The sequence below is a fragment of the Protomyctophum parallelum genome (assembly GCF_964188405.1).
Source record: "Protomyctophum parallelum genome assembly, chromosome: 17".
Taxonomy (NCBI): Eukaryota; Metazoa; Chordata; class Actinopteri; order Myctophiformes; family Myctophidae; genus Protomyctophum; species Protomyctophum parallelum.
In genome coordinates this window covers 16,081,939-16,104,668 of record NC_139719.1, presented here as the reverse complement: position 1 = coordinate 16,104,668, position 22,730 = coordinate 16,081,939, and the positions used below count along the sequence as shown (strand labels likewise).

Sequence of the window (22,730 nt, the reverse complement as noted above, 5' to 3'; positions counted from 1 at the left end):
TGTGTACATCTGTCTTTGTGTCCTCCAAAAGAGGATGATACGATCTCCCACCATGAAACGGCACATATTATACATTGGACAAGGTCCCTTCCCCTTGGGCTCAACCTTCTTCCAGGAGAATGTCTCTTCGTTTTCAGTCGATCGTTATCGTAGCCACCACTATACTGTATGTACAGTGCTCTATTGTACGTAAATGCTGAATGACAACAGCGGCAGAAGGTGTGTTCAGCCAGATAGTTGGTATCTGTGTCAAACACTCTGATGTCGTTGTAGTTGACCCCCAGGACCCCCACCAGCCCCCAAATACAAACATTTATGTCCTGGTGTTGGCTGGAGGGCTCGTCTGAGGACGACGTAGAGAGATGGTGGCAGAGTTTCATGCTGAAACAGGTGGTTGAGTTCCTCTGGTGTTAATTAAAGACCAGACCATTGGGGTGGTGTCCAACTTGTATGCATGGCATGATGCGCAACGTGGGGTGGTCTGTACCTCTGAGACCCTTTTTCCACCAGTGTCTCTGAGACTCCCCCCCCAGCTTTGTGTGTCTGTGTACCACATAGCGATGATTTGATTGGCTGAGCACCCCATAGTGATGCTTTGATTGGCTGTACGTATTGAGGATAAAAAGTGAGGACAGAAAAGTGAGGACGCCAATTGTGATTGGCCGGAATGTGACGATGTATGTATGATGATCTATGATGATATTAAGAGATGTGATTCTGCTAATGGAACTGGCAAAAAAGTTCTGCGTTAATTTCCAGTTAATACTTTAATCGATTGCTCTATCAGACAAAGTAGCTCAACAAACCTTTGAAACAAGCTACTGACAAAAAGATTTTGAAAATTTTAAAGCTTGTCGCATTGTGCTACTGAGAGATGCGATACATCAGTCTAGAAACATGCTGTGAAGTAAGAGGAAAAAGACAGTGATTGCCGGGCAGTGGTACAGAACTAAACCATTTTCTGTTAGACTGGGCCGTGTCAAGGGCTGAAGACGCTGCTGGAGATATATTATAGCAGTTCCCTCCATTACCCCTTTCAAGCGTGTATAAGCCTCACAAAAAACTGAGAAACCCAGTTATACTATTATTACCAAAGGAGAAAAACTAAATAAAAACGGATAAAATAAAGCAGACGTCAATAAAGACATGACGTGATGAGCCCCCTGGCCATGTTCAGGTACTGCTTCTGCTCCTTGCGTTTGGTCTCCCGGTGGTAGAAGTGCGTGAAGTTGGAGACTATGACGGGCACGGGGAGGGAGATGGTCAGCACGCCGGCGATGGCACAAAACGAGCCCACGATCTTTCCCCCGACGGTGGTGGGCACCATGTCGCCGTAGCCCACCGTAGTCATGGTGACCACGGCCCACCAAAAGGCCACCGGGATGCTGCTGAACTGGGAATCCGATTCGTTCGCCTCCGCGAAGTAGATGGCGCTGGAGAAGAGGATGACTCCGATGAAGATGAAAAAGACGAGCAGGGCCAGCTCGCGCATGCTGGCCCTCAGAGTCTGTCCCAGGATCTGGAGGCCCCTGGAGTGACGCGAGAGCTTGAAGATGCGGAACACGCGCACCATGCGGATGACGGAGGACGCCAGGCTGGCCTGCTGGCCCGCCTGGCTGTCCCCCATTCTCTCTGCCAGCTCCGCGCCCAGCCTGATGAAGTAGGGTACGATGGCCACCATGTCGATGATGTTCATCATGTGGCCGAAAAACGCGGCTTTGCTGGGACAGGCATAGAACCGGACCATGAACTCAAAGATGAACCAGATGATGCAGAAGGTCTCCACGATGAAGAATGCATCTTTGAAGTAGGTGTATTTGTTCATGCTGTCTTCAAATCTTCGGAAGACCGGCAGCGTATCCAGGCAGATGCTGGCGATGGAGATGAGTATCACCATGACGGAAATGGCGCCGATGATGCGAGCGGGAACCGAGCTCTCCGGGTACTCAAAGAGAAGCCACAGCCGTCTCTTGAACTCGTTCTCTGGCATCGGCCGCTCCTCCTTCCTGATGAAGCCCTCGTCCTCTCTGAAGATGTCGATGGCCTCCTCGCCCAGCTCATAGAACCGGATCTCCTCAGAGAATGTGTCTAGGGTCACGTTGGCTGGCCGGTGTAACCTCCCTCCCGACTGGTAGTAATACAGGATAGCATCAAAACTTGGCCGGTTCCGGTCTAAAAAGTACTCGTTCCTGAGAGGATCGAAGTACCTCCTCCTCCTGTCGGGGTCCCCCAGCAGGGTCTCCGGGAACCGGGAGAGGGTCTTGAGCTGCGTCTCGAAGCGCAGGCCGGAGATGTTGATCACCACCCTCTCGTGGTCCGCTTCTGGATATTGCTGGTCGTGAGGCTCGTGCACGACTATATCAAACATAGTCCACGGCGACGTCATAGCCATAGTCATAGTGTAGGGTGACGGAACCTGCCGCTTTCAGGCAGGGCGGTGCCAATTTAGCTGAATATTAACCCCCAAATAGGGAGGCTAAGATTTATGCTCATGCAACAAACTGTTCCATTGGACATAATGGTTAAATAGAGTTCTCTCCAGACATTGCTCTGTCATATATATCCATGAGTGATGTCATATGGTGAGGCCATCTGACGTGTATCTAAACGAAAGATAGGGGTAGGTTTACGATCATCGGATCCCTTGTGTACACATTTGTCAACAGACAATTTGTCTGTGAATATGGTGCCGTGTCATTAGTCAGAAGGTTCATTGTTCCGAAATTACTATCCCTATCTCTAACCCTAACCTAAACCTAACCGCAAGCACGGGAGCAAACCTAAACCTAACCGCAAGCACGGGAGCAAACCTAAACCTAACCGCAAGCACGGGAGCAGTGCATGTTCGGACTAACGGGACTTCGGATCTATGGGTCGTTCCCGTGAATATCTGCAAAACAGTTTCAACAATAAATCTTAGTGACAACACAATGTCATGACAGATATCATGCGAGGATGTATTACTATTCGGAGTGTAAAACCAGGGGTCTTCAATGTTTTTCAGGCGAAGGACCCCTTAGCTGAGAAAGAGAATAGGCATAGCCTATATTGCATATTGTGTTCAATTGTGTTGCTTCCTCGTAGATAGCTTCATAGACTTACTTACACAGACTTGTTTGATCATTTCACACGTGTGTGTGTGTGTGTGTGTGTGTGTGTGTGTGTGTGTTTTAAAGCGAATATTTTTAACTTAAATCTTCTTGGGGGTCCCTGGAACAACATATACAGTATTGAGATGAGCATGGCGCCTGTCACAGACAAGATGTCACAGACATGCGCAGAGCAAGTTCAGTCAGGAAACTCAGTGCATCTCAGTGCATCACTCAGCATCATATTCTCATTCACATGATTCACTTCATCCAATCAGACACTCATTCCATCGTCATACCGGCTATTTAAACACAGCGCAGCGCTGTGAGCTTATAGATCGGCTATTTTCAGCAAGTGTAAAATCAATCATTAGGACGGCATCTAGACGGCCCTCCAAAAATGCATTTTAGTCGACTGAATCAACTGTAGATTTAGTCGACCAAAATCGTGTGATATTTAGTCGACTGAAACTAGTCTAAAACACTAAAACATTCCAGGTGACTCAACTATTCAAGAGACGTAATGACTTAAACTAAAAATATAATTTGCTGCCAAAAAACAACACTGCTTCAACCAACACTGGATGAGCGGCTCACTCAGTCAGAGCACCGTGCAGGGGGTGAGGACTCACTCAGTCAGAGCACCGTGCAGGGGGTGAGGACTCACTCAGTCAGAGCACCGTGCAGGGAGGGGGTGAGGACTCACTCAGTCAGAGCACCGTGCAGGGGGTGAGGACTCACTCAGTCAGAGCACCGTGCAGGGGGTGAGGACTCACTCAGTCAGAGCACCGTGCAGGGAGGGGGTGAGGACTCACTCAGTCAGAGCACCGTGCAGGGAGGGGGTGAGGACTCACTCAGTCAGAGCACCGTGCAGGGAGGGGGTGAGGACTCACTCAGTCAGGGCACCGTACAGGGAGGGGGTGAGGACTCACTCAGTCAGAGCACCGTGCAGGGAGGGGGTGAGGACGAATGACGTAAACCCCACAGACTGTGTGCTTGTGCATGTTGTTGTTCACCACACATGACCCCGGCCCACAGCCAATGTGAGCGAGAGCATGCAAGTGTGTATAATCGTGTATGTGTGTGTGTGTGTGAGAGACGGAGATAAGTGTGCGAGAGAGAAAGTCGCACTCTGTACTCTATAAAACAGAGAGAGAGAGGGAGAGAGAGAGAGAGACGAATGGAGAGAGATGAATGAAACACACTACAGAGAGTGTGTGAGGGTGTGTGTGTGTGCGCACGTTTACACAAGCACGTTTCTCTCCAGTGACAAGTAGAATGTGTCTGCGGAACCGAGATAGAGAGAGTGTGTGTGTGTGTGTGTGTGTGTGTGTGTGTCCCCGTGTCCCCGTGTGTGTGTGTGTGACCGGCGTGCCAGCGGTGGTGATATACGACTCGGTGCCACTTGCTCCACCCGTCAGACGCGTGGCTCTCTCTCTCTCTCTCTCTCTCTCTCTCTGCGTTCCAACTCAGGGGTGTGGAGATTATGTGGTTCTGGTTGGATTAATGTCAAATGGAATAGAAGCATAAAGCTAATCCTCTCAGCTCTTGTTCTGAGACACAAAGTAGCTTCATAAGGATTCCACAACTCTTGCTCTCGTCAATTGAAAACACTCTGTGCTCTCTCTCTGTCTCGCGGGGAGGAGACTCGCCGGGTGACTTCGTTCTCCTTCCAGCTTTTGTCAGCTCAGTGGAATGAATCTGCGTTGCTTTTCCCCCCCACCGCTTTTATTTTGAACACCCTTTGATCTATTTTATTGTATTATTGTTTCAGCACACAACAGGGTTTTTTTCCCCCCACTGCTGTCTTTATTAAACCTAGCGGCTAAGGCGCTGTGTAGGAAACATCCAGGCGGGCAACCATGGTTGCACAATCAAGGGATACAGTGATTCAGTCCAAGACTAATACTTTACAGAGTTGTAAATAGTTGAGCACGGGTGTCGCGCGCCAATCTATACACGTTCTAAGCTTATAGATTGGCAATCAGAATCACCGTTCTTGTCACAACACAGTTTTACAAGTAAAGAAAGTGGGTGAAGTTCGTTTTTGTGCATAGTTCCCATTGTGTCGTTTTTTTTTGTCAAGGAGATCAAGGCAGGAAAAAAAATTAAGCTTGAGCAAAGCTCTTAGCACAAACTGTACAAGTAAAGGGTTTCCCCTGTATGGGTCCTCATGTGCTTTCTCACATCAGATATTGATGACAGATACAAGCCTTTGCTACAAAACTGTACAACTAAACGCCTTTCTTGTTCTTTTTACCACAAACTGTACAAGTAAAAGCAGGTGAACGGCTATGTTGGGTGTGCGACACTACATGCAACTTATGTATGAACCAGGCCTCCCACTGATGTCCTCTCTCTACTGTATGTACTGTATGAACCATGTCCTCTCTCTCTCTCTCTCTCTCGCCTGTCTCGTGTCTCCAGGGTCACCCGTCGTCGCTGAGGGTCCAGATCCATGCAGAAGGTGAACGGCTCCTCCTGGACATGGTGAAAAATGAGTACGTTTTACTGTAATTCACTCTTCTCCCTAACTGTAAGCCCCAAACCACACCAATGGCTACAAAACGCTTTTAGCATTCGTCCCAGCGGTGTGACATGTCCTGTTGCACGTCGGCGCATGGTGCCGCATGTCGACGCAAGTCGACCACTGCGTGAAAAGAGTTAACGGGCAATTACGGGAACTGTATTTTGCCCGTAAACCTCAAGTTTAGCCTGCATATACATGTAATATACGGTAATATACAGGTGTGATAGTACAATTCGGGAGTTTACGGGAGTTTGTTGGAAAGATTAACGGGAGTTTCCTGTAATATACACATCCGTATTCCAAGCTTTTTGCGCAGTGGACCCTATAGTGATTCAATTGTTTCAATTCAATGGTTGCTTGCAAATATAGTACATCATCTACAATGCATCTACTCGCAACCGTTTTGTTGCAAATTAGTTTTTTTTGTGCAAGCTTTGTCATCGTTTTGTGACCAACATCTCACACACATGCATGGTACACACAAATGCACGCAGCCACGCGCGCACACACTCACGTGCACGCACACACACACTCACGCACACATGCACACACACAAAGACAAGGAATAGGAAATATCGTCCCTCACAATAACCACCAGTTTGGGGCAAGGCTCTGTTCATGTTCTGTTCTTTGCTATTCTTTTGTGTTTTCCGGGAACAAAGACTTGAAAGACACAAGGTCTCTGAATAAATCAGTCATCTCCTTCCTTGTTCTTCCTCTCCTCTTCCTAACTTTTCCTCTGATGTATCGCCACGCCGTACGCCGTACGCAGTCTGAATGCGGAACTCACCTGCTCGCTCACCGCTCCGCATTCACCCATTTAGACCCGAGGATGATTGTAGAGACGCCGTCTGAATCTTAATGCCTCGTTTATACTTCACCGTGTACGACAACGTCCTATGCTGGAAGAAATAGCAGATATGCAAGCTTGCAGCGTGTCTCGTTCAAGATGCGCTGCGAGCTTGCAGATCTGCTATTTCCGGGGTCTGACTCCCGTCATGTATGTTATAAGTATAAACGAGTCTCAGAAGTGACATGGACTGAAAGGCATAACGACCCAGACGTTATCCCGGTCTGAATGGGTCAAATGTTATTGTCAATATTGTCGTGTGAGGGGGGGGGGGATTGGCACGAGTGGAGCACCATTTGAAACACATTGCAGCTTGATGGAGACCGGTGTCCCGTCTGGCCGTTGTCTGAGCGAGTATTTTGTCTTCCTCAGTTCTTACTCTTCGGGGGGGGTGGGGGGCTTGGCGTGGGGCTTGGCGTGGCCGGCCTCGTCCTCAGACAACGTCTCTCTCTGGTCTGTGCCTGGGAGAAGAGAAGAATGGGAGAAGAGAAGAATGGGATGTTGTGATTGATGGATGCAATATGTTTTATAACTGGCTCTATCGCCACACACGAGCAGAGCTGTGAGAGAGAGGGAGGGAGAGAGAGGGATGGAGGGAGAGGGGGAGAGAGAGGGAGAGAGAGGGAGAGAGGGAGGGGGAGGGAGAGGGAGAGAGAGAGAGAGAGAGGGAGGGAGAGGGAGGGAGGGAGAGGGAGAGAGAGAGAGGGAGGGAAGGAGAGAGGGAGTGTAGGAGAGGGATGGGGGGAGGGAGGGAGAGGGAGAGAGAGAGAGGGAGGGGAGGTTGTTTCTTTTGCTTGTGCCATGCATGAAACTCACTCACTCTTGACTCTTTTTCCAGAGTCAATTATGCAAATTCGAGCCGGGACGGGACGTCCCTTTCAGCACCAGCGGCCACAATTTTACGGTTTACCTGCTTTTGAAAATATTTTCATGGGAACTCATTCATTTTCGATAACTTTCGGGGGCCCTTTATCTTTATATGCCTTCCTGTTTTTGCTGCAGGTGCGACCGACCGAACACCAGACACATATTTATATTAAGGCTGACTTGCAGATTATCAAGTTATTCAACAGCCGCGTCCGTTCACAGTGTTGAGGAGTTGAAACGAGAGAGCGTTTCTTTGCTTTCCGTATGAATATTTGATTTGGAGAAACCCAAAAAGAAAAGAACATTAGTGTCCCCGGTGATCAGGTGGAGCTGGGGTGGAGGTTGGACTTGGACGGGTCGACGGGGGCCAAGTATACTCCGCCATGCATGCATGCATCACCCCAGATGGTCCGCAGCCAAGACGGCCTGTCATCGTTGTCCCATTCCATTAAACGTACAGTCCGCAGTAGAGCTTTAGCACGTTGAAACCGAGAAAGCATCTGTTGTGAGTCATTTTAGATTCAGCTTTTAAATATATATTATTTATAATGTGCTGTATTATTATTATAACACATCATAAATTGTTCAGAAAACTTTGGATTTTAGAAGTTAATTTGTTGCTGTCGGGCAGAAATCTTTTTTTCTTTGTTTATGTTTTAATATATTTGGGGCTTTTTGCCTTTTTGATAGATACACGGGGAAGACACACAGCAAAGTTTGTCAGGATTGGGACTCGAACCCGTGAGACACTGTCATGCTGGATTACCAGCCAAGTTGAAAATACCCGTGTATAATTTTTGTAAATTAACACCCTATACTTGATCATATTACAGCGTCACACAAAAGACGATCTGCGAAGCTTCGGAAAGCGTGGCGTGAAGCGACGTGTTTTGAGCTTGTCGATCTGCTGCTACTTTTTTCGCAATCTTTGAATTTGAATCCTGAAAAGGAACGGTTTTGGACGTTACGCGTTTTCCACCCAACAGAGGCGATGGCGTAGAATCGGCCCCTGCAGGTCTTAGTGGGTTTACCCATTCTGGGCGGGAACCCCTTTTGGTGTTTTAAGCGTTATGTTATACTTTAGCTCATAGCGTGCCACCGAGTGGCGCGCTATGAGCTTGTAGATCTGCTATTTTTGAAAAATTGTGAAAATGTGCCTCAAATCTTTTAATATAATTTCTTTCAGAGCAAGTTTTTAACTAAAATCTTTGCTTCCGCGGGGTTCCCGAAACAACATTATTTTCTGATGTGGGTCGGCGGCCAATTACATATAATTGTTGGGGACCTTGACATGAAATAGGTTGAGAACCACTGATATAGAAACACAGGTTTTTCATTTAGAAGAATGTCCTCGGGTCTAAATGGGTTAAGACTAGCACAGCCAACAGGAACATGAAGTCCATGGATAAGGTCAGTTCGGGACTTTCTAATGAGCTTTTCCCGATGGGAAAACACTGTAATAAATAATGCGGCTCGTCAAGCGTTCCGAATCCCAATCTGACAGGATTTACTAATTGTAACAGAGAGAACGAGGCCTAATGACTGGCACTGACGTGTGAGTGCTGTTGGGAAGAATTTAATTTTCGATTCTCAGCACATTTTTTTTGGACCTGGTTCAGCTCTGTCAGAGTAGTCTGGTCTGCCTAGCCGAGAGGTTCAGAGGCTAAACAAAGTCGTTACTGGGCAGTAATTAAAAATCTTTACTCGAGTACTGTAGTAGTTTGAGGTGCTATTTTATTTTCAATTCTATACTTCTACTCTACAATACGTCTTTTTTTTTTTTTTTTACTACACTAGAAGCTCCTACACTCCACTACACAAGGACAGCTTTAGTTACTACTTACTTTGCAGATTTAGCTTATTATTATTACAAAACATACATCAACAACTTGGCTATCCGGAAATTGCCGATCGGTTGTTTTTGAAAACGTTTGACAAAATGTGTGAAATGGCCCATTCAAAATGAGCATATTTATTTACCTTGGCACTCTCATTTTGATGCCCCAAAACCATGGGTTAGGACTTTGAACACAGGACATCATCTACCCGGCAGTGTAACACCGGTATTTGTGCATTGTGGTGACGTGACAAAGGACATGATATGACAGTCACGTTGAGTGAGGTTGTTGGTGTGTGTGTGTGTGTGCGGGGTGGGGGTGGGGGGGGGGGGTGTGACAGAGCCAGCTCTGAACGTCAACATTATGTATTGTTCACACGCGGAGCGATGGCTCCAGTCTGAGGTCGCTGGCAGGACGTCTCGGTGTTGGCTGATGAAGTCCAGTTGTTCAAACACCCAGAACATGTCTGGGGAGGATGTAAAAACCATGGACCCCTAAAATGAAATGATTTGAATTAAAAACCCTAAGGTCTGTTTTTTGTTTTGTTTTTTTTCGTGCTCGCTCTGCTCTCCACCGGGTCTCTGTTAGTTAATCAATATTTCTGGCAGGGCGAACTACAATGAGAGAGGCTGTGCCGCACAATTGAACATGACGTTCGCTTCACGGCGTTCGGCTCAGTCGTGACTCAATTTGTATGTTTTACCTAATTGGGTGTAACAGAGGTAGCCTATTATAGGGAGGCCATTTCCATTGTAATAATATTCCAGAGTGCCTTTGAATCCCCATATCTCCTTTGGAACATTAACGTCTTCATCTGTCCTAATGTTCTGTTTACTTACCGACTCCTTTGACAAATAGTCTTCATCAGTGCTGATGGAATTCACTTAGTGTGAACATTATGTACAAAACCTTCATTTTGCCGTAATTTGTTTTTGTACTTAAAACGAATTCAAATGTTCACATTTCCAATACATCACACGACAGCTTAATGCTTAGTGGAATTACATTTTAGTGTTTTGCTAGTCTGTAATGCCTATTTTATTCTCTGTTGTAGGCTCACAACGCGTCGCAGATGCGGGTGGTGGTGACGCCATCGTATACCAAATTATAAATCTGTCTTGGAGGTTACAATGTAGGAGTTTATAATGTATTGATGATGAGATGATGAGAAAAGGCTAATTATAACGGGCGCAGCTGTTCGATGGGATACTTATCCGGCGACAAAAGCAATTACATTATGCAGTTAAATGACAAAATGCACACGTTGATATTGTCATTGTTGGATGTTCACGATCCTTTGAAATACCTTCATAAATGACACTTCCTTAATGTCCTTTTCACAGTCTAGAACAGAACATGATGTACAGTGCTGTGCCGGGCTTTACAGTAGTTTGTTTGGACTGTCTAAGTAGAATCTAGGTGGACTAACATTTATGTAGGAATGTCCATACATATATAAGCACAGATGTCATGAAATCCATGCGTGCTGAAATTCCAGGCCTTTCTTCCGATGTTTACATTGCCATCCAGAGAGTGGATATTTAATTTGTGCCAGTGTACCGTTGACTGCATGTATTTGAGCTGAACATTGAAAGATGTGAAAAGATACGCTTCCTCAGAACATTGCTTATACACTCAGGGTGATTGTGAATATTCTTCTGACTATTGTGACGTCACCCGTTACTTGTTGCCGGGTCAACTCTGTGCATAGAAAGCATAGAGACGAGTAATACGTATTTCTTGCATAGTTTGATTTAAATGCCTTTTTAAGTCAGCCAACTACATTTGCGGGCTTCAGGCAAGTGCGCCAGCAGGTTACAAGTAAAGAAATGGGCACTTTGTGGACTTAAAGGAAGTCCATAAAAGACCGCCTGCCGATGTCTGGACTATTCATCCTCAATCATGCCCATCGTTTGAGTTCTGGGGCTTTTAGTTTTTTACCTGGTAGTGAGTCCTGGTAGCACTTAAACTGACTGAATTCCACAAAATCTTGAAATATTACATTTTCTGATGCAACGTGCGCTGGTATTGATTACCAACAGATGTTAATACTTGTTCTTGCACCTGTTTCATTGCAAACTATGGGCTGTATTTTGTGTGTCTTAAGTACCAGGTCTTATTCCCTAACTTGAGTAAACTAAAGACCTGGAGGCGTGATCAATGCTCTTTGGCCACTCATAATAGCCAAATGGCATTGATCACGCCTCCAGGTCTTTAGTTTACTCAAGTTAGGGAATAAGACCTGGTACTTAAGACACGCAAAATACAGCCCCTTATCCCAAAACAACCGATATAGTGGCACACGGTTTTGTGCTATTATAGTTTTGTCGAAAAGGCTGGTTCTGTTGCTGGAAGTCAATACTGACCTCTGACCTATTCTGATAATCAATAACCGCCAATAATCAATGAGTCAGAGCGATTCTAAACTAACAACACACACATAATAGTGTGATATAATGAGGAGCAGCAAAAAGGTCTAGGCCCTGCATGGGTTAATCACACTCCCATTATGCTTATTCATTATGCTTATTTTCTAAGCTTTATAAGCTCCTGTTATCCTCACTACTATAATGTAAAGAAGAAAATAAATGAAGAAAGGACATCTGCAGCATATGGTACTGTATATATGTTGCAGAATAGGAGGCCTTGTTGATTTGATTTCAGCTCTCAAAATCACTAAACTTTGAACCCGTAACCTGTACACCGACCGCGCACACTCAATCAGAAGTTTATAGTCACACAAAGAGAAAGAAATCAGACCTTGGCGGTTGCACAAGATTTGATTTTATTCTTTGTGACTTCAAATGTCGATTTGCGTATGTAATGAATATTTTATGGAAGTGCAAATTTCACTGTTCAGATCGCATTTCCCGAGTGCTCAAATCAAACCTATACAAGCTCTTGAATTTTGCAGCACATCTACCTTCATATACAAGTCTACAGCAGTGGTTCCCAAAGTGGGGTCGGGGGACCCCCAGGGGTCCTTGAGGGAGTTCCAGGGGGGACCCAGCTAAATGATAATTTGGACCAAATGGACTCTTATGGGTCTGAGTTAGATTAGCATTGATTTTACAATATAAATAAGGGTCCCAGAGATAGAAATGTATAGACTAATGCATGTCAAACTGGGGGTCCTTGAAATGAAACGGGTTGAGAATCACTGCTAGAGGAGTAAAAATCTTCTCTTATTGGGATCCCTGTCATATTTTTTTTCAAATGGTGGTCCGCGGGCTAATGAGTGTCGATTTGGGGGTCCTTGACATGAAAAAGTTTGGGAACCACATGGTCTACAGTATGTCCTTTACATCTACCTTCATGTACAAGTCTACAGTCCTTTCAGTTTCCATCTTTATCCATTTTGGGGCGGGAACCCCTTTTGGTGTTAGCATTATGCTATGCTTTAGCTATTGAAAAATAGCAGATCTACAAGCTCCTAGCGCGCCACCGAGTGGCGCCCTACGAGCTTGTAGGTCTACTATTTTTGAAAAATTGAAGAACGACAGACATAGAAACATAGCTTTTTCAGAAAACTGTCAGGATGTAGAAGACATTTTTAGAATCTGATCTCGGGTCAGAATGGGTTAACATAACCATTGCAGGAGCGAGCAAAGACGAGCTATGAGGACAGAGAAGGGTAAGGACCTGAGGCTCATTTAGTCCTAAGGAAAAGTCCTAAGGAAAATATCCTTTGATCAATGCAGCGACCGTGGCTGGTTCCCTCCTCAGGGAGGCCCTTCACGGTAACCCAGGATCAATGCAGCGACCATGGCTGGTTCCCTCCTCAGGGAGGTCCTTCACGGTAACCCAGGATCAATGCAGCGACCATGGCTGGTTCCCTCCTCAGGGAGGTCCTTCACGGTAACCCAGGATCAATGCAGCGACCGTGGCTGGTTCCCTCCAAAGGGAGGTCCTTCACGGTAACCCAGGATCAATGCAGCGACCATGGCTGGTTCCCTCCTCAGGGAGGTCCTTCACGGTAACCCAGGATCAATGCAGCGACCGTGGCTGGTTCCCTCCAAAGGGAGGTCCTTCACGGTAACCCAGGATCAATGCAGCGACCATGGCTGGTTCCCTCCTCAGGGAGGTCCTTCACGGTAACCCAGGATCAATGCAGCGACCGTGGCTGGTTCCCTCCTCAGGGAGGTCTTTCACGGTAACCCAGACACTTTAGGTCGTGGATCAGCCCTCAGGTTTAGCCTCTGTGTCCTTTTTGGGGGCTTTTTGCCACAATTCATATTCATACAAATACAGTGCACTGACTGCACACATCCAGTCACAGAGCTGGAATAGATGCCATTTGTTTGAATTATTCATCATCGATGACAACCTATATGCTATACTAGAGGTCAGTCTAGCCAACTCTGGACTCCTGAATCCAGGGTTGTTTTTTGGCAGCAAATTTAGATTTTAGTTGTAGTCATAGTCTCTTCAATAGTTTTCATTTAGTTTCAGTCACATTTTAGTCACCTTGAATGTTTTAGTGTTAGCCTAGTTTTAGTCGACTAAATATCATGAGATTTTAGTCGACTAAATCTACAGTTGATTTAGTCGACTAAAATGTATTTTGATGCCGTCGTAATGACTGTTTTCACACAACTGCGACGCGTTGTGTGATCGGCTATTTTCAGCATGCAACCAAGTGTAAAATGACTTATACTGGATCTCTTGTCCACTAGTCCCTTCCTAACATTTTAGTCTAGTTTTCATTTGTTGACAAAATTGTCAGTATATTTAGTCATAGTTTTAGTCATCATGGCTTAGTTTTTATGTAGTTTTTGTCAGTGAAAAAAGGTAGTCGACGGAGGTAGTCATAGTTTTAGTCGAGGAAAACTACACTGCCTGAATGGCTGCCCTCTTCACACCACCCTGTCTTAGCATCAGGGTCTCGGTTGATGACCAGAAATGATTACCAGGTGATTTAATGTTAGTATAATATAATATGAGCGTTAAAAGTGAAGAGGGTGCTCTATAAAATAGCATATGGATGGTGCAGCTGTGAACGGAGTTACCGTTACCTTGATCTCACTGTCAGTACCTTAAGCCATTGGATTTGCGACATTGATTCGATACAGCAGGTAGTCATGTATGATATGATAACAGATGCATGAATACATGAATAATGAATGAATGAATGAAGGTAGGATGGATGGATGGTCTCAGTAGTACAATTCCTGACCCCACCAACTCCCGACCTAGTTGAGGACTAGTGTTGTAGGACTCGAGTTCGGTCTCTGTCTCAAGTCCACATTTTAATTCACTCGGTCTCACTCATTTGACTCTGTCTTGACCTCTGTCTCAGATTCACATTAACATTATAAGAGCGCTGTATGGCGCTTATAGACAGCTGTCTTGTTAAGTAACGGAGCGCACGCAGCAGACTGCTCTCGTGGTCACGTACCGGTCAAGTATAACCACTACTGATACTGCTGACCACAATATGAATCTGGTCTCGGTCTCGATTCGACCCCCTCCCACACCCGGCCTTGACTTGGACTCGCTCCCCGCCTCGGGCTCGCTTTAGGTGGACTCGACTACGACACTATTGAGGACGGAGCACAGCGGCCTCCATCCCGACATTAGTCAGTCCTAAGGCGGGCCTGCTGGGCCTCTCTGTGGTTGGGTCACTCCCTTGACCCTTGACCCCGGGGCAGGGAAAGGCTGTACGGTAACCTGATAAGAGCTCTGCATTTGCACTCAAAATGTTTCCCTGTAAAACAACCCATTACCATCTGATGATGCACACCAGATTCAGAATGCAAGGAAGGGCCGTAGCGATAGATGACTCATAATGTAAAACAAGAGGTTGCAGAAAGTAACTATAAGTACAGTTTTCAATACTTTATACTAATACTCCTCTATATCTCAGAGGCAAATGTTTTACTCCACTGCAATTATTTGAAAAATGTACTGTAGTTACTTTGTTTATATCTCGCAACGGGTCACTGGTAAATTTTTATACATACATTATGATATACAGTATATATCCATATATTTGTAAACTTGTGATATTTTCAACATTGTGCATAATGTGCTCTTTTACATTTGTATATTTTGATCGCAGTAAAACAATTGCTGAAAAGTATTTTAATACTGCTACTTTTACTTAGAGTACAGAGTATTTCTGCATTGTGATATTGCTTTCACTTCCACCACTGAGGGTGTGGATTGTCTGCCTGCTGCTCTCGGGTCTCTGTGTCACACTCTGGTTAAGACAAAACAGCTGCATTAGCAACACAACACAACACACTCTGGTTAAGACAACACAGCTGCATTAGCAACACAACAGCAACCCTGTACAATACATGCACATCCCCCTGACCCCATCACCTCTACACGGAGTCAGTGACACCAGCTTGTTGTGACTAGAGGCATGCCAGTTCAAATCGTATTTGGGAAAATGTGGGCTGGGCGAAGTGCACAAGGCTCCATCTTCATCCATTTTCAACAACTTATACCATCAAGATGTTGACAAGAAAACACAGAGGCCAAACCGAGGTGCTCATAGGAGATATAAACATCACACTCGTTTAAGTGTGATGAACCACTGAGGCAGTGGTTCAGCGGTAGAGTGGTCGGTAGAGCGGCCGGAATGGAACCGCGAAGTTCCCAGTTTTGATCCCGGGCCACCCCAGAGTTGGTGTCGAAGTGTCCATGAGCAAGAACCCCGAATTGCTCCCGATGTGCATGTTGGTGCCTTGCATGGTTTCCTCCACCACCGGTGTGTGTGAATGGGTGAATGGAATGGGCAATCTACAGTATGTAAAGTGCTTTTACCATTTGGTGAGGGGCGCCCACTGTGGCTGTCACATAAAGCAAACATTAAGTCCATAGACTTGGCTGCCACATGATGGATGTCATTTTTGAAAGCCAGACAGACGCTGGAGGGGCTCGCGCCCCTCAAAGAATTTGTATTGAAGGATCAGCGGGAGTGTAGACTTAAAAGGGGAGAGTAGATCCAGGCATTTACAAAATGTGGAGGAGTAAAGTTAAAACAGATTTTAATGTATGAAAAATTCCAACATTTTAAAGTTATGTTATGGGATCGGGTGGAGTATACTACCAGAAAGAAAGCTTGTGGGCAAGGCACCCCTGTTCCAGTGGTAAGACTAGAGGGGGTAAATGGTAAAATACACACACATTCACACACATGCGGCGGAAGCCATGCAAGGTACCAACCAGCACATCGGGAGCAATTTGGGGTTCAGTGTCTTGCCCAAGGACACTTCGACACGTAGACAGGAGGAGCCGGGATCCGAACCGCTGACCCACGGATCATCGGACGACCTGCTCTATACCTCCTGAGCCACAGTCGCCTTGGAGGGGGGCTGTCTCCATGCCATCAACTCCTTCACAATGGATGAGTCTTTTCCTCTCTCTGCGGGGACCCAGGGGGAGCCTCACTGAAGGTAAACTGTGAGGAGTGAATATGGGCCCATTATACCCCGGCGAGAGAACCCTAGAGTTTCCAGAGACCGCGGAGCGAGTGAGCGAGAGAGCCCCATGCATGCTCTACGGTTTGATTCCAGCCGTCTGCGTAAGTACTTCACAGCGGAGGGGAGACGGAGAGAGAGCAATGTCTCTAACAGCTGGAGGGCTGGAGACGCCAGCAGAGCATCTGGAAAAAAGGCCTCCGAGTGGAGAGAGAGAGAGAGAGAGAGAGAGAGAGGGGGGAAGCCCCGATGACCCTGAGGAAAGCCAGGAGAAACTGAACGCTGGGTGTGTGTGTGTGGGCATCTGGAGAGGAGAGGAAGAGTCCGGGTTGGTACGATGAGAAGGGAGGATGGAGGGAGCACAGCCAGTTTTAGCTCATGAAGACCTGAGACCAGATTATAAAAAAATCAAGTCTTCTAAATCCTGACATTTTTCTAAAAAACGTAATCAGTGGTGCTCAAACCTTTTGTCAATGACCCCCAGAATGATCTGTGTTTGGCCGCGGACCCCCCCACCTGAAAATAGTTTTGTTCCAGGAACAAAGACGCAAATATTTGATTTGCACACATTTTCACGGTAAAAAAGAAAATCACACCCGTGTGAAGTGAGGGGCGCGCTTATCATCATACATCATCATGACGTAACATGTCGATTTGCTCAGACACATATGACGTACATTCTCCTTTCATTGTCAATGGCAAATGTGACACGAGTTAGGACAAAAAGCTGTATATAGGAGGGGCTAGCACATGAATTAGTTCATGCACGAATGAGTTAACCCGTTTTGGGCGGGAACCCCCTTTTTTTTTTATCGAATAACGACTGACTGACACGCGCGGAGGCACGCAGACACACACACGGAGGCACGCAGACACACACACGGAGGCATGCAGACACACACACACACGGAGGCACGCAGAGGTTTTGCGCGACACTGTGGACGAGCGGTTTCTGTTCTCCATCCATCGCATGCATGCTCAGGGAGTCTTTTCCAAGGGCTTTCCACGGTGTTAACCAGGTCCTTCTAATTAATTAGGAATGTCAAGCGCCACGTCTGCCTCATTAATTACCGCTCTGAGAACTGAGCAGGGAAATAATTGGAGCTTCTCAGAAGGTAATTCAAAAAAGCCGGAAAGCTCTGTCGAAAAACATTTGCGTTTTTATTTTTTGAAGGGAGCTAGTTAAAAGGCCCAGGCTCTGGACAGAGATGAACCACATTTCCAAAGGCTCCTCTTTGAAAACGAATGAATTACAGTGTATATATACTGTATAATATCATGGCCTCGCAGCCACAGAGAAAACAAGAAGGGTACAAAGGCCAGAGTTAACCTCGGCACATCCTTCTCCTGGTAATAAGGTCTCCGTGTTAAGAATGGGAGCATGCGGGCGCATTAGAATTCGGCTGACGAGAGGGAATTTATTGAGCGTGTGTTCGTGTGTGCGGCGGAAAAGCGAACAGGGCTACATGTATGTACATTCACGTACTGCATGTGCGCGTAACCCATTTCAATGTGAGCGTGCACTTTAGTAAAGGCGTCTGTGGCTCAGGAGGTAGAGCAGATCGTCCAATGATCCCTGGGTCGGCGGTTTCGAATATCGGCTCCTCCTGTCCACATGTCGAAGTGTCCTTGGGCAAGACACTGAACCCTACATTGCCTCCAATGAGTCGGTCGGTGAGCTTGCCACCATTGGTGTGTGAATGTGGGAAGTGAGGACGCTGGTGTTGATTGTTCGCCGCTTCATCTCCCAATGAATGAACCATTGTAAAGCGCTTTCAGCACTTGGAAAAGCGCTATGAAAATGCAATTCATTATAAGATAGCCTCCCCAGCTGCTTCTGTCCTCCCGGAAACCTCAGTCACAACAAACAATACATGGGCGACACCTTCCTACCTGTCAGTGACCTTCACCGTGACGCCATTTATCAGGGGTCGGTGTTCAAGCTCCAGGGATGTTATGTTATGTCTATACACCACTTGGAGAAGCATGGTGAAAGTGAAGGCTTTTCACAAGTCCTCTAGTCACTCTCTCTGTCAGGGTGCGATCAGAGGACCCAAAAGCAGTACGACCAAAAGGCAGGATTCACAGTTCAGGATGTTTAATAAACAATAACTTAAACTTCCCATAAAATGGGGCAGGCAAAACACGGTAGACACTCTGACATGAAATGACGAACTGACAAGGGACTGAACAAACTGGGGTATATAAATAGACAAAGACTAACTAGACACAGGTGAACTCAAAATACAATCAAACACAGGATAGGCTAACAGGACAAAGAGGACACAGGTGAAAACACTGACACATCACAAGGTAGGTGAGACAAGGTAGGGAACAGCAACTAGGCAGACGGGAAACACTAGGGACCATACTACAAAATAAGATCACAAAACCAACAGGGTAACAGAAAACCAAACGGAACAAGACATGGCAAAATACTGAACATAAAACAACCACATAACCATTAAGGTCAAGCCACATATTAGTCCAGTGGTTTGGACCTAAGTCAATGCTCAAATACAAAGGCAGAGGGGCGAGGCGTGACACTCAGTCTCTACTTGTCCTTTTCATTCCTCGACTCCCTATTATCCTCGTCCTCCCTCCTCAATTCTTCCTCCTCGTATGGCTGTCTCTCTCCCTGCTAGCTATACCTCCCTGCTCTCCTTTTCAAGTCATTTGGGCCTTGGCCAAGCTTGTCACTTTGGGAACAGAGTTTTTGTCTTTTTTGAACAGTCTCATTATAAGAGGATGTAATTCACCTTGTTAAGCAGAGAGGAGTCTAGTGCTGCCCAAGAGCAAACACTTTTACAATTGGGCGAGGGTTAATGTGAAAGCCATTATGAAGCACTTTTTTTATATAAAACTTAGAGCATTATGCTTATTTAATTTCTGACGACGATTTGAAACACTCATTGTCTTACTCCTGGCTTAATGTCTACAATGTTCAACGTAGTGCAGCAGCCACGAGGACAAATGACTCCAGACAGGGAGGGACTGATATTTTATTTGTTATTTGCGTATCATCTTTGGCCTGTTGTTCTGCTCAGCTCCATATTGACCATGGTGAGCAGCCCCCCCCCCCCCCCCCCCCTTCCTGTCCACATTTTTCTAGATGAGACACGAGGGCGTCTTCTTTGAGACGAGATGCACGTTTGGGGCCCGGGGGGGGCTCTGCTCTGCTTTATTGACAGTTTGTAGAATAAGCAAAGGGTAATACTGTTCAATACAAGGCCTGCTAAGAGGATTAAAAAACAACCCATGGAAGCACTAGGCTTGTTTCCATTGGGGCCCTCCATTTTCAATTCATAAGAACATTTAATGACATGCAACGTTTTGATATGCAGTCACCCGTACGTGCTCTTTGAGGGCAGTTTGGAAGTAATTGACATTACTTTATGACCGTTGGTAGGGCGTGGCATGGCCAGCGAAATTAATTTAACCACCTTGTTTGAGCCGAATCTGGGTTGAACGATGATTTGTGGAACTACCTCCCTCCAGTATAGACTCTGATATAACAGGATGTCAGCTGGACATCCGTAAAAACACACGACGCTAACTCTGTGACGGCCTGCGTGTTGTTGTGTGAGCGTCTGGTTCCCGTTCCGACGTGCTATGGTGTTATTGTTGTGAACAGCGGAGAGATAGATGAGACCCATGGTGATAATCCTCCAGCCAGCCCAGCCAGGCCTGCATGTCATAACCTCCTGCTCTGCTCTCTGTCCAGGGAGATGATCCTAATGAGCGTGCATGGCATGCCTGCATGCGCCAGTACTTAATAATACTAATACTTTCTCAAAATGTCCACACAAGTCGAATTTGAGAAATAACGTTGCGGGAGGACCGTGTTCTCAGGTCCTCTCAGGAGAGAAGGAGTTAGTTATGCCTTACTGTTACATTTGGGAAAAAGATTCCGTTTGGGGGTTGCTTTAGGAGGATTACGTAGCCTATTTAGAGGAAATATTTTCGGCTTCAGGATTAGGGTTTAAAATGGGGAAAGAAAATTTATAAATCAAATTGCATTCCTGAAATCACCATACTAAAATATCTCGCCTCTCTCTGCATATACTGCACACATGCATGAGTCTTTGTGTGTATGCGTGCAATGAGCGCAAGCGTGTTTTGATACGTGACAGTGTGGCTGTGTTTAAAGCCTCCGTCCACGGATGACTCCAGAAGATGGATGGTCATGAAGCATGCACGGCCCCTTGTGCTCCGAGCTACGGAGAATTACATGACGAGCAGCAGAGGAGAGAGAGCCAGAACAACACCCAGCAGCTGACAAGCCCCCCGGCCACCTCTCCTCTCTCCTCTCCTCTCCTCTCTCTCCGTGACTCCATCAGCCCTTTCCCCCCGAAAAGGGACTCGGGGATATGAGAGAGCGTGCTCGCTCGCTCGCCGCCTTGAAGTGCCTTCCCCAGCTGCACGCGCCTCCTCCTCCTCCTCCTCCTCCGCTATACGGCCGCTTGCTCAGCTGACGCGCCCGCAGGCCACGAAGACCCGAACCGATCCTTTAATGCCGGGCCCGAGGGGACTCTAGTCTACACCCACAGAGGCACAGATGAAGGAAGGCTCAGCCTTCAGCAGATGTCTCCACTATAGCCCTGAACTGTGTTGCCTCGATCTGCATGCACTGCTGCAGGACGTTTTAACAAGACGCCCCCGGCCGGGGTCAGGTGGCAGAGGTCTGACGCTGTCACAGCGGCGTGGTATCGACCTAGCTTATTACAGTCCATGCATTCTAAATGCGTTCTCTATACAGGCTCACAACACCATGTGACACAGTCTGGCTATCGAGGAAACACCAAACCTTTTCTTTTGGGTCTTGAGCTGAAAAGTCATACAGGTGTTTCGGGGCGTGACTGAATCCTACTTACTTCGTCGGGTCAAACAACAATTGGGATTGCATTATGGAACGTACACATTGTTTTTTTTCGTCTTTTTCCTAGTGCATTGTATAGTGCATGTGACAACCAACAACCACCATTGTGAAAAATGAAGACGGGACAGCCAAATATTCAAAACCTTCCACGATTCTGCCTCTAATATCATATGCCCAAAGAGACATCACGTTGAAGGCGTTGAATGATTTTTCTCACAAGTAGTCATATGCTATTTGGACCGTAGGTTTTAAAACATTGATATCACTAACAAACTATACCGTCATAAATTGTGCAGCTTGTTGACATTCCATGTCCACAGGCAAAGGCACGTTTATTTGTATAGCTAAAATAGTCCATACACAAATTCCTCAAACACAATGGCTACAATAATAAGCATCATTGTTTTTTAAATAATAATTTAAAAAAGATCACAGTTGATTTGTGTCCCCCTCCCCAGAGGAGTAAACTGTATTGGGTTGTATTTGGTTTCATACAGTAGTATACCTAAATGATGATATAAATGCTTTAATGTCACTGTCACAGCTAGGACACTGACATTGTGTTTGACTGCCAGAAAAAACAGCCATATAATGCGTCGGATATTAATTTAGTTGTTAAGAAGTTAAGAAGTTAACTGCCACCGCGTTAGCCTGACTAATAAGCCAGACCGAATCAGCCCCGTGACGGTGTTATTACAGTGTGATATTAGTCTGGCTTATTAGCCAGGCTACCACGGCGTGGCCACAGATGGCAGTTAGCTTGCGCCAGACGTATTTGGGCAGATTACGACTCATTCACTTCTGTTTTCCCGTCTCGCAGACATCCATTATAAGAAACGGAAAATGTTCTCATCAGCACACAATGTTTATCTTTCGGCGGAAACGTTAATATTGTTATCGCGATGCCGTGAAAAATCACAAATCGGTTCTGAACCTCGGCTGGATGATCAACACAAAAACTATGTGTTAAAAAAATAGCTCTATATTCTGATAGCAGTACTTTGTTATGGGGTGTTTGATCAGAAACATCCGTCTCCCCATGTCTTTTAGTAAACAGAAAATATATGTTCTGTTTGGTATAGCAATTTCATCCAATCAGGGGAGATGAACGCATACGAGATACAGGATGTAGAAGTGAAATTGGAAGTGTTGAACCAACCAAACAAACAAAAAGACATTACAGACCAAATAGGGAATGGAACACTATCAAATTACATGATAATGACAGTTTCCTGAACTGATAAAAA

The 22,730-nt window shown here is 46.0% G+C and overlaps 2 protein-coding genes across 2 annotated transcripts in view; one reads left to right on the top strand and one right to left on the bottom strand.

Moving 5' to 3' along the window:
- The window catches only part of adam12a (ADAM metallopeptidase domain 12a), a 165,654-nt gene that overhangs the window by 27,713 nt on the left and 115,211 nt on the right, over positions 1-22,730 (top strand). Inside the window, exon 3 of the mRNA XM_083788333.1 lies at positions 5,517-5,590. Within this exon, the coding sequence (XP_083644459.1) occupies positions 5,517-5,590 (74 nt within the window). The remainder of the gene's footprint in view (positions 1-5,516; positions 5,591-22,730) is intronic.
- Positions 1,136-2,392, bottom strand: LOC310874062 (potassium voltage-gated channel subfamily A member 2-like; the record flags this gene model as incomplete). Its single annotated transcript, XM_083786728.1, has 1 exon — positions 1,136-2,392. One exon carries the CDS (start codon positions 2,390-2,392, stop codon positions 1,136-1,138), a length of 1,257 nt encoding a protein of 418 aa, XP_083642854.1.